This window comes from Lutra lutra, chromosome 3 (assembly GCF_902655055.1).
Source record: "Lutra lutra chromosome 3, mLutLut1.2, whole genome shotgun sequence".
In the NCBI taxonomy this organism is placed as follows: Eukaryota; Metazoa; Chordata; class Mammalia; order Carnivora; family Mustelidae; genus Lutra; species Lutra lutra.
In genome coordinates, this window is record NC_062280.1 from 58,988,295 (window position 1) to 59,005,775 (window position 17,481).

At 35.0% G+C, this 17,481-nt stretch overlaps 1 protein-coding gene across 9 annotated transcripts in view; it reads left to right on the forward strand.

Moving 5' to 3' along the window:
* Positions 1-17,481, forward strand: part of TANK (TRAF family member associated NFKB activator) — a 90,625-nt gene that overhangs the window by 39,777 nt on the left and 33,367 nt on the right. For 6 of the 9 annotated variants that reach the window (XM_047721909.1, XM_047721911.1, XM_047721906.1 and 3 more), the window contains exons 3-4: positions 15,668-15,779; positions 17,056-17,189. In XM_047721909.1, the coding sequence (XP_047577865.1) occupies positions 15,668-15,779; positions 17,056-17,189 (246 nt within the window). The remainder of the gene's footprint in view (positions 1-15,667; positions 15,780-17,055; positions 17,190-17,481) is intronic. The other 3 variants (XM_047721903.1, XM_047721904.1, XM_047721905.1) reach the window with 3 other exon arrangements.

A 17,481-nucleotide genomic window follows, 5' to 3' on the forward strand; every position in this document is an offset into this window, starting at 1 on the left:
TGAGTAGCTCAGATGGTTAAGCGTTTGCCTTGGGCTGGGGTCATGATCTGAGTCCTGGGATCAAGCCCCACATCGGGCTCCCTGCTTGTGCACGCTTGTGTGAGTACTTTCTCTCAAATAAGTAAAATAGCTTTTTTTAAAAAAAGGGAAGAGCCATACTTTTTGAATGTGATAGAATGACTGGTATATTGTAGGATAAACAGTTTTAAGGAAAGGCTGGTATAATTGAATTCTTTGTGGATGGCCTTTTGCTTGAATTTAAAGGACTACTGGTTCAGAAGTAGCAATGATGAGGCAAGATAGTGCTTATCTTTTTGTTCTCCCACTTTCTATACCATCCATAGCCCAAAAACCCTGTGGTTTGATGTAGACTACTTCATATGAGGGGACTATGGAAGCATCTGTATCCTCAGAAGACAATGTAATCATTCCCACTTTAAAGCAAGATACAAGTCTTTTTGAAATTCAGATTTATTAGCCATTACATTCTCTATAGTATAATGAAATAGGAGTTGTGACAGGAAGTTTTGTACTTTGATCTCATTCATTATGTTTTTTTAAATTAACTTTTTTCTAAAATGTTACTCCAAAAAGACCTATATTCTTTTGACATTTCTTGGGATTTTATTTTATGAAACATTTATTGTTTTTTGAATTATAGAATCAGATATGCCAAGTGTAAATCACTAATTTGTTCTAATATAACTACTCCCAGAAATGAAATTGAACTTTTTAAAGTAAAACAAACTAGAATCTTTAGTAGTAAATGATACAGACAAGCTCTCAATCTTACAGTATGAAAATTAGAGCAAAGGCTCTGAGTGGTGATTTTGGTAAAGGAAATTATTACTTGATTTGGAAATTTTTTTTTTTAAGGGTGAGTCTGTTTCTGGATTCTTTATTCTTTTTTCTGATCTCTGTGTCGATCTCTCTTCCAATACCATTATCTTCCATTACTTTTATACACACTGTAAATTTTTTAAAAGATTTTACTTATTTATTTTGGGAGTGAAGGGCAGAAGGAAAGGCAGAGAAAGTCTTTTTTTTTTTTAAGAGACTTTTATTTATTTATTTTTTAAAATTTTATTTATTCACTTGACGGAGAGAGACATAGCGAGAGAGGGAGTACAAGCAGGGGGAGTGGGAGAGGCGAAGCAGGCTTCCTGTGGAGCAGGAAGCTCGATGTGGGGCTCGATTCCAGAACCCTGGGATCATGACTTGAGCCAAAGGCTGACGCTTAACAGCTGAGCCGCCCAGGTGCCCCTGATTTGGAAATTTTGAATTCAAATGTAAGGATTAGTCAGGGGAGCTGATCGGCAGGCAGTCATTTAAAAGTTCCGAACAAAGAATGCCTAGTACCCAGTGGCTTCATGGTAAATTCTGCCCAACATTCAAAGAGGGACTACCCAGTAGTCTTTCTCATACTCTTCCAAAAAATTGAACAAGATGGAACATTTCTTAATGTACTCTATGAGGTCGTCATGACCCTCATACCGAACCCATACACAGACATTGCAAGAAAACTGCAGACCAATTATTTTTTATGAATATCAATGCAAAAATCCTCAACAAAATGATAGGAAACCAAATTCAACAGCATATTAAAAGGATTATACACCTTGACCAAGTGAGATTTATTCCTGTAATGCAAAAATGTTTCGGCATAAAAAACCAGTCAATGGAGTATACCACTTTAACAGAATGAAGGAAGGGGAACCACATGATCATTTCAATTGATACAGAAGAAGCAGTTGACAAGATTCAGACCCTTTTAAAACCTTTTAAAAACACTCAACAAATCAGGAATAGAAGGAAATATTTCAACATTCCTACCCAGAGTAATTAGGCAAGAAAGACAATATCCAGATTGGAAAGTTATATATAAAATGATATCTATGTAGAAAACCTCTTAAAGATTCCATCAAAACCTATTAGAACGAATAAATTCAGCAGAATTGTAAGATACAAAATCAACACACAAAAATTAGTAGGATTTTCTATACATTAACACTTAACAATCTGAAAAAAATTAAGAAAATTCCATTTGCAGTATCATCAAAATAAGTAATATACTTTATATAGTATAATTAATATACTTAATATAGTATATATTGATATACTTAATAAACTTAGCCAAGTAGGTGACAGACTTACACACTGAAAATTATAGAACACTGCTGAAAAAATAAAGACATCAACAAATTGTAGAAAATTTTGTGTTCATGGATTGGATTTTCATTTTTCATTTTCATTTCCTTTCACCATATACAAAAATTAACTCAAACCAGAACCTAGTGTAAGAGCTAATATTATAAAACTCTTAGAAGAAATCATAGGGAGAAAGTTTCTTGACATTGGATTTAGCAGTGATTTCTTGTATATGACAACAAAAGATTAGGCAACAAAAGAAAAATTATATAACTGGACTTCATCAAAATTAAGGCAGCCAAGGAATGTGAGAAAATATTTACAAATTATTTATCTGATAAGGGATAGTTATCTAGAATATATAAAGAAACTCTTACAGCTCAACAGCAACAACAAAACCAGAATAAAAAATAGGCAAAGGGTGCGAATGAACATTCTCCAAAGAAGTTGTACAAATGACCTGTAAGTATGTGAAGTGATCCTCAGCATTATTAGCCATTGGGGAAATGCAAATCAAAACCACAGTGAGATGCAAGTTCATACCCATTGTATTGGCAAAGATACGGAGAAGTTTGAATTCTTGTACATTGCCGATGGAACTGTAAAATGGTATAGCCACTGTGGGAAATGTGTGGTATTTCCTCAAAAAAATAAACATAGAATTACCATATAACTCAGCAATTCCAATTCTGGGTATATACCCCAAAGAAATAAAAACAGGGACTTGAAGAAATATTTTATAACCATGTTCATAGCAAGCTCATTTATAATAGTCAGAAGATGGAAGCATTCCACATGTCCACGGATAGGTAAATGGATAAACAAAATGCAGTATATACATATAGGGGAATTTATTTAGCCTTTAAAAGAAGGAAATTCTGACACATAGTATAGCATGGATGAACCTTAAAGATATTATGCTAAATGAAATAAGACAGTCACAAAATAACATATAGATGTATGATTCTACTTAAAAGAGGTACCTAGAGTAGTCAGATCATAGAGCCAGAAAGTAGTAGGGTGGTTTCTAGAGGCTGAGGGAAGGGAACAGAGAGTTAGTGTTTAAAAGGTACAGAGTTTGAGTTGAGGAAGAGGAAAAAGTTCTGGAGATAGTTTGTGGTGATGATTACACAACATTGTGATATACTTAATGCCACATACATAATACTGTGGACACTTAAGATTGGTTAAAATGGCAAATTTTATGTATGTATTTTGCCACAACTTAAAAAAAAAAAAATTTTGTTACCAAAAAAAAAAAAGAATGGGTGTAGCCTGGATTCTCTTACTAGCTGTTTTATTGCTGTTCATCTGTTTGTAGAAACTCACCAGCCTTTTACGACTTAGTTGTTCATACTCCAAGCCAGTTCTCTCAGTGTTTCTTTGAAAAAGTACAATTCAAGAACTCAGTTTAAGACTCCTGTTTAAGAAGTCAATGTGCTACATCCATTGAAGAGCATTCTGACAAGCAAAGGCATACAAGTATTACAAATTAATGAGAGAAACAATTCAGATAAGGGCACGTAAGTGATTTTTAAAACAGTACTGACTTAAATTACAAAAGCAGCACATGCATATTGAAAAAAATACAAGTAATTCAAGATACACAGAGTATAAAGTCATTGTTCCCTTACTTACCAGGGGTAAGCATTGTTAGTAATTTGTGAATCATATTTTTTGAAAAATAGGATGGTGCAATCTGAAAAAGATTAAAATTTTTCAAAAATGTCTTTTATCTTTGGGGCACTTGGGTGGCACAGTCAGTTAAAGGTCTGACTCTTAGTTTTGGCTCAGGTCATGATCTTAGGATCATGAGATCTTATGCCCCACATTGGGCTCCTCACTTAGCAGGGAGTCTGCTTAAGACTTTCCTTCTCCCTCTGCCCCTCCCCACCGTGCAGGAATGCACAAGGGTGCACGTGCTCTCTCTCTTCTCCTCTCAAATATATTTTTTGAAAATGTCTTTATCTTCACATTCATCATCACTAAGATATATCAAAGTTTATGTTTACCAAAGTGCTTTATACGGTCATCTGATTTACTCATTATACAAATCTTATGAGGAAGTATTATTTTCATTTTTCAGATGAGGAAAAGGAAGTGCAGAGAGGTGAAATAACTTGCTCACAACCATGTATCTAATAAGTACTAAAGCTAGTAGAACTGTGATTTGAAAAAAATCTGGCTGACCATAAATACATATCTATAACTTATTCACCTAAAATCTTCAGTAGTCTTTCAGATTCATACATAGTAGGGCTACCTCATTCCATTTAATGGCTGACCATATCTCTTGTACTGCCTCTTCCTTAAAACATTATTTTGACATTCCAGATAGCATGTTTGATTTTTCTCATTTCTTCTTGAGTCCTACTTCCTTAATCTCCTTTTTTTTTTTTTAAGATTTTATTTATTTATTTGACAGAGATCACAAGCAGGCAGAGAGGCAGGCAGAGAGAGAGGGGGAAGCTGGCTCCCCGCCTAGCAGAGAGCCCAATGCGGGGCTCGATCCCAGGACCCTGAGACCTTGACCAGAGCCGAAGGCAGAGGCTTTAATCCACTGAGCCACCCAGGCGCCCCCTTAATCTCCTTTTTAGATTTGTTCCCTACCACTGGGCCAGAACATTTGGTTTTTCAAGACTTTCTTCACTTCTTATTTTATGTTCTTATAGAAACTGTCTCATCTTTTCCTGTAATTTCAGATACCTATGACAATGACTCCTAAATTTATCTCCCTACTCCAGTCCAGATCTGCCCTCTGAGCTCTATACCCATATATATATATATATATGGGTATATATATATATAACAATGTTACTTGGAATATATATATATATATATATATATATATATATATATATATATCAATCATTGTTACTTGGAAGGATATTAAACTGAATCCCCAGACCTTCACTAATTTTTCCTCATCTGTATCATTTCAAAGGAGTAATGAGTTTTACAAACTGCTCTGGAGAATTATACTGCCTTTTTTTTATCCTTAATTACCTCACTTAAATTTCAAAGAATGATTCCTCATTCTATTATTAGCATCCTGTTTGATCATCAAGTATATTTACTTTCCCTGGACCCTAAGTAGTTTTTCTTTTTTAGTTCAATACCAAATTTTCCATTGTTGTACCTAGACACTCTTCCCACCATGCCATTAAATTGTATTAGAATCTCTCATTTAAGAACGTAACTGTTCCGGGGCACCTGGGTGTCTCAGTGGGTTAAGCCTCTGCCTTCGGCTCAGGTCATGATCTCAGGGTCCTGGGATCGAGCCCTGCATCGGGCTCTCTGCTCAGCGGGGAGCCTGCTTCCCCTTCTCTCTCTGCCTGCTGCTCTGCCTACTTCTGATCTCTCTCTGTCAAATAAATAAGATCTTTAAAAAAAAAAAAGAACATAACTGTTCCTACCTTTTCCTTCCAGGATAGCCTTTATTCTACTCCATACTGAAATGTCATGTAACCCCAGATAATGCTGATCCAGTTGCATCCTCCTCCTCATTCAATCCTTAAATTTATATTACATCATAAAACAGAAAGGAAAATTATCATTCACTGAATGAATATATTTTACAAGTTTCACATACTTCGTGTTTAAATCCTCCTAGCCTGGCAAAGTAGATATAGCCCATTTTCAAATGAAGAAACTGAGACTCGGAAATAAGTTAATTTTTTTCAGTCAACATGGCAGAATGTATACTGAAACTAGGTTTATGGGAATCCAGATTTATTTTACTAATCTAGCTAAATTACAGCCTATTCCAGGTATTCAAACTGTTCTTCCCATTACTATGAATAACCTATTTTAGGTTCCTCTTTTCTTGGATGAATCCTTACTTTGTGATTTATACACCTCTTAGGAAAAGAGGCTTGAGTATAATGCTTGTTATTAATTTTTCTTTCATTCATCCTATAACTTATGATGTCCTAGGTATATAATAAATGCTAGGGATTCAAAGATAAATAAAACATAGAGCATGAACTTAAAAGGTTCATAATCTGATATTGCTTATTCTATATGTTGTCTTGTATAAGCATTCATATGTTACCCATGCTAAGAGGACTTCTGATTGCTCCAAAGTAGAGGGATATTTTAATCAGAGTAGCCCCTGACATGAACAGCTTTTAATATGCTTACAGAATAAGAGAAGAAACTCTTATATAGTGCTGTGGTAGAGTTGGCTTGGTCCTTGAATTAGTTACTGTACAGGATAAGCTGTTAACAAGAGACCAGGAAATACTGTGCTTAGATAAGATAGACGTTTATCCTCTCATGCAGCAGTCCAGAGGTGAGTAGCGAGGGATGATAAGGTAGCTCTACCATCCTTAAACTGTAGTTTCCCTCTCTGGGATTGCAGTGGCCATTTTACTTTGTTAACATTTCCCTGCCAGTGAGAACAGAGAGAAGCATGAAGAGCAGATAGCTTTCTTTTAAATATGCAGTTCAAAATTTGTATAGGTCACTTCTGTTCACATCCTGTGAACAGAACTTAGACATATGGTCATATGGCTGTAAATATATTCTCAACTGGATGACCATGTGTCCAGGTAAAAAGTCTGTATTACTGAAAGAAAAAACAAAAATATGGCTCAGTCATTGAGCATCTGCCTTTGGCTCAGGTCATGATCTCAGGGTTCTGAGATCCAACCCCCCATTGGGCTCCCTGCTCAGCAGGAAGCCTGCTTCTCCCTGTCCCATTCCCTCTGCTTGTGTTCCCTCTCTCACTGTGTCTCTTTAAAATCTTTTTAAAAAAAGAAAAAACAAAAATATATATGGAAGAATAATTAGCAATTTTTGCCACATCTTTTGACTAACTAGAGTGAAGTTGCTGGAGAGTATCAAATATCACAGGAGTCCTTAATGTGGGCTTAAAATATTTAATCAGTTTTATTACTTATACCAGGTTGCTTCTCATCCATTTCTGCCACTGTTTTGTGGAAGAAACCAAATACATTTAATAAAGAGTTAAGTATCCTCTCTTGCTTCTTTGGCCATCTTTTTATGAGAAAGATCAGTAATAAAATAAATAAAACATTTTGAAATTTTAAAATTGATTGCCATTTAAAATCAGATTACCATATTCATAAATGAATTAAGTTTCAGAAAACTTCCTACAGCTAATCTCCTGCTTTTCCCAAGATCTTTGTGTTATGTAAAAAGAAAACGGGGTGCCAACAGGGATACCTGGGTGGCTTAGTTGGTTAAGCAGTTGACTTTGATTTTGGCTCAAGTCATGATCTCAGGGTCCTGGGATCAAGCCCTGCATTAGGCTCTGCACTCAGTATGGAGTCTGCTAGAGATTCTCTCTCTCCCTCTGTTACTCCCTCCACTTATGCACTTTCTTCTTCTCAAAATAAAATCTTTTTTTTTTTAAGATTTTATTTATTTGACAGATGGAGATCACAGAGAGTCAGTCAGAGAGAGAGGAGGAAGCAGGCTCCCTGCTGAGCAGAGAGCCCGATGCCGGGCTCGATCCCAGCACCCTGGGATCATGACCTGAGCCAAAGGCAGAGGCTTTAACCCACTGGGCCACCCAGGCACCCCAAAATAAAATCTTTTTTGAAAAAAATTTTTAGAAGGAAATGTGGAATATAACATACTTGTCTCTTCTTGCCAGTTCTTGTTTAAAAGTGAAAATTCAGCAATGTCTTGTATACAGAGGTAGAAATCTCTTAATTATAAGATAGTTCAGGTGCTTACAAAGAAAATTCCCTTTCTTTGTACTGCTGAGAAAAGTGAATGATACAGAATATTTAGAGCCATCTCATTTACCAAGAGCCTTACTGACTAACCAATGAGTCTAAGATGAAATCCTCAAATAAGACTAAATTTCACCATGTATTTTTTGTCATAAGTTACAGATCCAAACTTTTTTTAAAAGATTTTATTTATTTATTTGATAGAGAGCATGAGCTGGGGTAAGGAGCAGAGGAGAGGGAAGAAGTAGACTCTCCCGCCCAGCAGAGAGCCTGATGCAGGGCTCAATCCCAGGACCCTGTGATCATGGCCTGAGCCAAAGGTAGTCGCTTAACCAACTGATCCACCCAGGCGTCCCAGATCCAAACATTTGTCTGACAACAAATGTTAAGCCATTAAGGATTGTTTTGTCAGATTGCTTTATCCATAGTCTTGACCCATCTGAAATGTAAAGTGTCAGGGTTATGTTACCTCTAAAAGCTTGTAGAACATGTTTTCTAGGATTGTATGAAGGCATAAAATTCCTTTATTATAGGTACTATTTTATTTAATAATGCCTTTACTTTCACTTAAGATGTGAGTGGCTTCAGGGCGCCTGGGTGGCTCAGTGGGTTGGGCCGCTGCCGTCGGCTCAGGTCATGATCTCAGGGTCCTGGGATCGAGTCCCGCATCGGGTTGTCTGCTTGGCAGAGATCCTGCTTCCCCCTCTCTCTCTGCCTGCCTCTCCATCTACTTGTGATCTCTCTCTGTCAAATAAATAAATAAAATCTTTAAAAAAAAAAAAAAAAAGATGTGAGTGGCTTCATTGTTTACCACTCTTCTTTTTTCCTTTCTTTGGTCCCCAAAATTTCTGTGTAAAGTGTCCATGGGAATGGAATAGTTGTCGCTTGTTTTTTTCTACAGAAGCTACTGGTATCAGAATAAAGATGCTTCTGGCCATTTCTGACCGAAGTTTTATTTCTTCTATTGTACATTGTCAGTACTTTGCCATAGACTTATTTTCTTCCTATCAAAATTTAAAATATTTGTGTCCTTTTTTCCAGGTTTTTATTTCCAGAAATATGTCCTGTCGAAACTTTTAGGCAGGTATGCTAAGATACAAATTCAAGAAGATCCGTTAATAATTGGGAATGTTTAAATTACGATGTTCATTCAAAGATATTCTGAGCAGCTACTCAGTGTATTATATCAGGGACTGTTCTAAGTATTGAGTCCATAATGATAAGCATACATGCTCCCTGCTTCATGGAATGGTGGTATACCTAGTAAAACAGAGACTAGTCAAGAAATCTCATAAATGTAAATTTTCAAACTCTGATAAGTATTAGGAAGAAAAGTAAACTGCTGTTAGAACGTCTGTTAGGGATTTGACCTAATCTAGGAGGTCAAAGAAGATAGTCTTTATGAACTGATTTTTGAAAGGGCAGGGTTGGGGTCCTTTGCAGGTATAAGGACGTGTGTTATAAAGACTCATTGGCCTAGAAGAATTTAAACTATAAGGGAAATGTGCAATGAGAAGAATTAGGCAAGACTATGTAGGGTTTTTAAAGGCTCTATTAAGGATTTTTGGTTCTGTATTTTGAAAGCAGTAGAAAACTGTTAAAGATATTTATGGGGGAAGGATGGGAGGACTGAATGGGTGTTAATGATTACCTATGCATTTTGCAAAACACAATGGCTACAGTTCAGAGAATGGATTGGTTGATACATTTAAGGCGTGTAGTGAGGTTATTGCAGTAGTTAATTAAAGCAAGTTAATTCTTGCATGGTGATGGCTACATTGGAGATAAAAAGTGGGTAGATTTGAGAGAGATACAAGATTAAAATTGATACTTGGTAATGGATTGACTATAGAACAAGTAGATGTGAAGGATTGTTACAGCTTTCTCGGATAAATGGTAGATATGTGGGTAGATAAATAATGGTGCCATATACAGAGAGGAAGTGCAAAGACTTGATTTTGCAGGGAACTGGGGTGGCAGGGAGAAAGAGAAGTTGGGGAGAGGAGATCATCAGTTCTGAATATGTAAAAGTTGAAATGCTTTCCCAACAACACTTGGCCACATAGATCTAGAGGAGAGACCTAGAAACCTCAGAGAAGAGGTCTAGGTTAGAAGGAGAAATTTGAGAGTCTGGTGTATAACCTGCCACTTCAGATGAGATGAAGGAAAGAGTATTTAGCAAAAAGAGAATCTTGGTAGAACTGGATATACTTACATGATATGCCATAGTGGTTATTTAGGGACTTGGGCTTTAGTGGTTAGGCAAACCTAAATTCAAATCCCAGCTCCACTGCCTACTGAGAAACATTGGGCAAGTTACTTTGTACCTCTTTATGTTTCTTTTCTCACCTGTAAAATGTGGGAGATAATCTACTCGGATTTAAAGAACTAAAATAAAATAGAACACTCTGATTTTGGTGCATAGTAAATGTTCAGTGAAATGACCATATGATGATAATGTATTGCTGAAAATTTGGGTTACAAAATAGTTCAGTTTTTGAAAAGTAAGATACATATATATGTGCACAGAAGTTCTGAGAGGGTACATACCAAAGTGTCAGTAATTAACTCTGAGGAGGAATGGAAGTCACAGTTAAGGAAGAGACTCACTTTTACCTTGTACATTTGTGGGGTTTTGTTGTGGAAGTGATAGTAGACATTTTGTTGTTGTTTCGCACTTTCTCAACAAATGTGCTGCTTTTGTAGTTTTTAACAGCTGTTAATTGTTCCTTAATCATTTTTGACTATTTTTTCTCTTCGTAAACTTTGAACAACTGGGGACAGCCGGGGTTCTTGGTTTTTTTGCTTGACAAAATGTTTTTGATTCAATGGAGGTACCACACAGCTCTCTCAGAAAAAAACTTCAGAGTCCTAGGTTACAATGAACTAGATAGAAGAAAGACGGAGAAAACTGGCTTAGAGCATGGGGAGGTTATAAGTGTGGTGACATATTATCCATGTTCAGTGGTAATCAAGGGTTTAGTTAATGGATGCAAACACTGCATACTATGCTAACAGATATTATATAGATATCTTGCTCATTATTAAAGGAAAGGAACTAACATTTGCAAAAAGCTTATTATGTACCAGATAATTTATACACAACATTTTCTTCAGTTCTTCAGGCAAATATCATTTTCATTTCAGAAAAAAAGAAGCCAAAGCTCAAAGAAACTAAATAAATTAATCAGAACCAGAACACAAGATCATAAAATAAAAATAGTTTTTTATTCTTTATCATTTGGCATGCTGAGAAATTGGTGGCAGCACTGTCACTAAATAGTAGATAATCAGATTGATTATCTGATCTGTCAAATTGCAGTCTAGGTAATTTTTTATGGGACTGGGGACCCTGGGGTGGGGGGAATATAACTAGGTTATAGGAAAATATAGCAGAGAATGGTTGAAGAATAAGCTGTGTAAACCAATAAGGTAGTTTGTGATTGAAGTGTTGCATATTGGGACAGTTGTTATTTAATTGTCTTACTTCATGAACTGTGGAGTTTCCTTGTTGAGAGTATTTGTGATAGCCTTCTATAAAGCTTTTGTTCTTTTTGTTAATCTTGGAACAGTCTGAAAGGTTTTAAGTTAAGATTCTTTTTTTAACCAATTCAATTTGTTTAATTCCTATTGTCTTTATACCAGAAGAAAATAGGAAAACAATGGTATTCTTGAGAATATTGAGATTAGTTCTTGAGGATGAAAAGAGATGATGTTTGACCTTTTGTAAGTATCATTGATGACGAAGGGCACTTGAACTTTTGTTCCTCCATCTAGGAAATAAGTGCTTTGAGAAATACAAAAAATGACAGTTTTCAGTGTCAGCAGTAGGAAAAAAAAATTCAATTTATAGAACTCTTTTAATATTTATGAAACCCATGAAAACTTGAGCAGCTGTATATCCAAAATTATAGAGAATATGCTGCCTTAGTTTTGAAGATGAATTGAAATTTTCCCTGGATAAAGGGACAGTTCTAAAGATAAGCTTTGCTTTGTTTATGACCAGGGAAGGACATGTATGGACAACCATTTTCAATAAATTAAAAATGAGTACTGTATTGATCAGCATTGTTGTAAGTTTTGCTTTTGAACACTAAGAAAGACTGCAGAGTACATTATGGCACAAGTACCTAAGTACCTGTTTACCTCTTCAGATGCTGGTAGACCACTTGTTTTGCTAGTCTTTGGAATTGGAAGGCGTGTCAAATACACAGAAGCCAGAGTCATCTTGGCCAGATGGTGTTTGATACAGATGGATGGTTAGTTGTCATGCAGATCTCCTAGTTGGTAACTTGTTGCTGCCATCTGACTCAAAGAATCATTCACACACACTGGCTGTCAAAAGCATCTTCTCTTCTGTCTGTTTTAGCTGTCATGTCTGTGCTCTGTACAGAAGTGTTGACAAGACATTGCTGTTGTACATTTTCAATGTGGTTGTTAGTGATTTTTCTGTTTTGTGAGGTCTTTGATAGGGCTGGAATCTACTTGGTTTGTAATTGTATTGGTTTTTTTTTAAATACTGTGACAGTACAATTATCTGACCTTTAAAAAGGACTTTTCAGGGTGTAAGTTTATTCAGATCTGTTCAGTGAACAAAAGCATTTAATAAAAAGAAAAAAATCTTATTGTTTCAGTGTGTGTATGTGTGTGTGTGTGTGTGTGTGTATATATATATATATATATATATATATATATATATAAAACAAGTAAATTTAATTCTGCTGGTTATTTCCCAATTTGATACAATATCTTCTTTTGAACTTTCCCTCTCATAACCTTGTGGTCAAAATCTTTATACTATTTTCTAAATATGTATTTTCTTTTCTTGAATTGGTACTTTTTTGCTAATGGTATAAGCTTCCCTTTTTTCAAAAAAAAAAAACTTTCGATATTGCCTATCTTTTGTGCCCACTTTTCAAACTTAATTTCCTTTTGTCTCATTCACCTACTGACCTGTCTCCATTTCTCCTGTTTCCTTTATAAAATATAAGCAAAGCTTTTTCTCCATTCTTTTAGGTAACTTCTGAAGTCATGTCTATTTCTCTGATACTTAACAACTTAATTAACAACTTAAAGTCTATTTATTCCACTAGTATTTACTGAGCATCTCAACATTTGCCAGCCACTGTGCTGTATTCTAGAGATACCAAAAGAAAATAGCCTCTACCCTTGAAGAGGTCATAGTCTAAAGCAAAATCAGAAATATAATTAGACTAGAATACTATAATTGCTATAATGTAAGTATGTGTAAAAAACAGTGAGAAAACAAAGACCATTGCTATTCTTTCCCCCCTACTGAACTTCCAGAATATCAGTGTTTAAGTTATTACAGAGTTTGCTGGAGTTTATAAAGTACTAAAGTATTAAGTAGTTTAGGACGTAGTTCAAAACTTCAACTTTTTTCTCAGCCAATGAATACATTTTCAGTGTTACTCATTTACTACACTACTTTATATGTAGGTGTGCTAAAATATGTTTCTAAGCCAGAGACTAAAAGATGAATATTACCTGGTAGAGCCTTTTGAGTTGGTTCCAAAAGAAAATACAAGTCCTTTGGTTTTCCATGAAGGTGGGGAAAAAAAACACATAGTAGAAGGAGAATGAGCCGAGGTTTGAGTAACTTACACACTTATTCTGGGCCTATCTGTGATTGCTAAGTTTTCTGTACTGGTTACTTAGTGTTTGGATGGTAAAATATTTTTACCTATCGAAATGTAGTGAAAGAATGGGCAATTATGGGTCAGTATTTATGAAGAGCTTTGAGTTCTTTGGAGAAAGTTTTAAATACGCAGAAGTAGATACTGAAGAAGTAACATCAGCATGTTTGCTGATTCCTCAGCCTGGTAGTTCTGTGTAGCCCAGGTAAATTTAAGCTATTACAGAATTTGCTATAGACCTTTAAATCCTTTCAGTCAACCTACTCACTCTAGGGTTTTGATTATAAAGTTATGTAGGAATAAGATGTCTTGTTGTAAGAGGCATGGCCCTGGTGTTTAAGGTTTTGTTTTGAGACTCATAATCACAGGTCATATGGCCCAGATGGACACACAACATACATTCTTCTATTTATAAAAATAAAATTAGGCTTCTTTTTCTTTCTAACTTGGATTCTTTATTTCCTTCTTTTTTTCATCAAGGATGTACTATATACGTAGTACAAGGATATACTGTGTATAAGTTACTTTGCAGAGTTCTGTGGGGGGTATCAAGTTATATAACACTACTCTCAGGCAACATGCAAAGAAACAAACCACTTGAGTTACTTAGCAGCTCTGTCTGTTATTCTTGTTTGAAGTGTATTACTATAAAATTTCACCCTTTATTTGGGAAAATGTGGTATTTTGCTTTAATTTCATAAGCTAATTTATTTTGGGAAACTAGGAACAGCTGTGTAATTTATAAAGAACTTTAAGCTTATTGGTTTCTGAAAATAATAATTTCACTAATTTTGAACTTTGATAAAAATTGAATTCAAAATCAAATTTTTTTTAAGATTTTATTTATTTATTTAAGAGAGTGAGAGAGCACAAGCAGGGAGAGCAGCAGAGGGAGATGGAGAAATAGGCTCCTTGCTAAGCTGAGCAGATAGCCCAGTGCAGGGTTCCATCCCAGGACCCTAGGATCATGACCTGTGCTAAAGGCAGATACCTAGCCAACTGAGCCACTCAGGTGCCCCTCAAAATCCAGTATTTGGTATCTACTGAAGAACATTCTGAGATTATTAGAACCCTATTTTACATCCAGGGAATTTACAGTTTAGTCATTTATTGTTGCACAAATAAAGAATTCTCTATTATTGGTTGGTAATATATTTTTAAGACTTTGTACTAATTTGATAATTATAATACAACATTTAATATTTGCTTAAAGGTTTGTTAACATCTGTTATTCTCTAATGCAAACTGCTATCTTCTTTCATTGCTTAATTCTCACAACCATTGCAATAATAGAGCAAGATGAAAGGGTTAAAAATATAAGGGAAACTATGATATTTAAGATATCCAGTAAGGGGACGCCTGGGTGGCTCAGTTGGTTAAGCAGCTGCCTTCGGCTCGGGTCATGATCCTGGCGTCCTGGGATCGAGTCCCACATCGGGCTCCTTGCTCAGCAGGGAGCCTGCTTCTCCCTCTGCCTCTGCCTGCCACTCTGTCTACCTGTGCTTGCTCTCTCCCCCTCTCTCTCTCTGACAAATAAATAAATAAAATCTAAAAAAAAAAAAAAAAAAAAGATATCCAGTAAGGATTAACCACATATTCTCTTGACTTCATAAAACTTAATCTGAGAAAAGAAGTTTCTGATCAATATAATTTTATAATTTGTACTTCTTTGATTTTCATAGGGTCTCAGTTATGCTACTTCCTTTGTGGTTTTAAACTCTACATACAAATTCAAAACTGTTTATTTAAAAGCAATGAAACCTTAACATTTTTTAAGTTAATAGGTATTTTTATAGAATAATATACCATCCATTTTGTCATTCATGCTTTTTTGTTTTTGTCATCAGGGACTGAATTCTAAATTACAATTTTTATCCTGACCGAAGAACCAGGAAACCATATGTTGAACTATTAACCGAAATCTCTTTAGTTAAGATGATTTTTAAAATTTTACGGTGTTTTAAGGGTTTTAAATTAGTGATGTTTATAATGACTATTAATACACTGTTGGAACAGTTTTTAGTTCACAGATAATGTGCTCAATACCTGGGAATGGCAGTAGAGCAGCTCATATCTATATGTAATTAATTATTAATGGACAGTAAATGTATGTACATATCTGTCAGTAAATATCAGGCTAACTGGTTTTTATGTCAGCAGACTGAGAACTATGAGCAGAGAATACGTGAGCAACAGGAACAGCTGTCACTTCAACAAACTATTATTGACAAGCTAAAATCACAGTTATTCCTTGTGAATTCCAGTCAAGGTATGTTCATATTAATTTTTTATGTATTTTTTGAACCTCTTGAAAAGTGGAAATCAAGTTTTTCTTTTTTATTTCTCCATTGTTTCTCAGTAATTCTGATATTTTAATAACTTTGGTGCAGTTACATATTTTTATTTAAGAAATGGGTACTTGCAGGTTATGGGGAAATGAACATTCACATATACTATATTATAGAACTTTAAGCTGATGAAACTTCCTAGAAGACCAGTAAATAGGAAAAACTTTCTTAAATATCTGTACTCCTTTTTTAAAGGTTTTGGTGTTTTTTTTTTTTTTTTCTTAATTTATTTATTTGACAGAGAGCGCAGGAACACAAACAGGGGGAGTGGAAGAGGGAGAAGCAGGCTTCCCATGGAGCAGGGAGCCCAACTTGGGGCTTGATCTCAGACCCTGGGATCATGGCCTGAGCCAAAGGCAGATGCTTAACGACTAAGCTACCCAAAAGCCCTGATTGTGCCTTTTAAATGAAAAATTCAAGTCCTAAAAATATGTCATAGAAAATACTTGTTCAAGAACTCAAAGACATGTATATAAGGATGCTTATAACAATATAATTTCTAATAATGAAAAAGTAGAAATAAAGAAGTGGTCAGCAATTAAATTAGTCACATAACGAACAGCTATGTAGCCATGAAAAAGTGATGATAATAGATGTTAACTTACTAACATAAGGCATATTCATAATATATAGAAGAATGAACAAAGCAGGATAAAAAATATATATATAATTTTATATTATAATATATATATATTATAAAAATTCTTATTTGAATTTATATGTATAGAAAAAGGAAAACTGTGATAAAATATAGACCAAAATGCTAATAGGAATAATTCACAGGTCATAAAAGTTGTGGGCAGCTTTTATTTATTTATTTTTGCCATGTCTGCCCTTTCTAATTTTCCTAGAATAAGTATGGGGTAGTTATGCAAGTAATTATCTTAAACAAGGGATACATACCTGGAAATACGGCTTATTAAAAGTTTAATTGCTATTGTTGATACTAAGTTGCAAAGAGCTTCTAGTTTTCTAAATGCTACATATTTTTAAATACCACTTATTTTGGGAGTAGGAGTTCTGTGTATTTAGTGGGAATAAAAAATTGTCAAAATGGGAATATTTAAATTGTCAAAGTAATTTTCTAAAGATTTTTGAAGCTCATAGATTAAAATCTCTCTAAAATTAGGGTTTCTGGTTTGTTTTTATTTTCCCAGGTGCTACCCAAAACAGGGGTTCTCTACTTATATCCAATAGGTTTTTGTCTTGCAGATAACAGTTTTGGCAATGTTCCCCTGCTTGAAGACAGTGAAGCAAGGAAGAATAATTTGACTCTTGAGCAGCCACATGATAAAGTAAAATCAGGAATACCAAGAGAAAAAGAATTAAAGGTAGACTGCACTGCTGGTTTATTCCCTAAAGGAATTAAGAAATGAGAAATCAGGTTCCACAGACTTCCTGAATTATTCAGTCAGTATTCTGTCAAATTTGGGTGGGCAGAAACAGGGGAGAAGGTGGACAAGATCTTTCCAATCCTAACATTACTTCTGCAGAAAGCAACATTCAGATGCCGATACATAACACAGGTAGGATCTGAGGTAGATCCACAATTGAAATTTAAACAGAAATTCTGTTTATACACAAACAAATGACTTACATGTTTCTAAATAGAAGCACTATTTC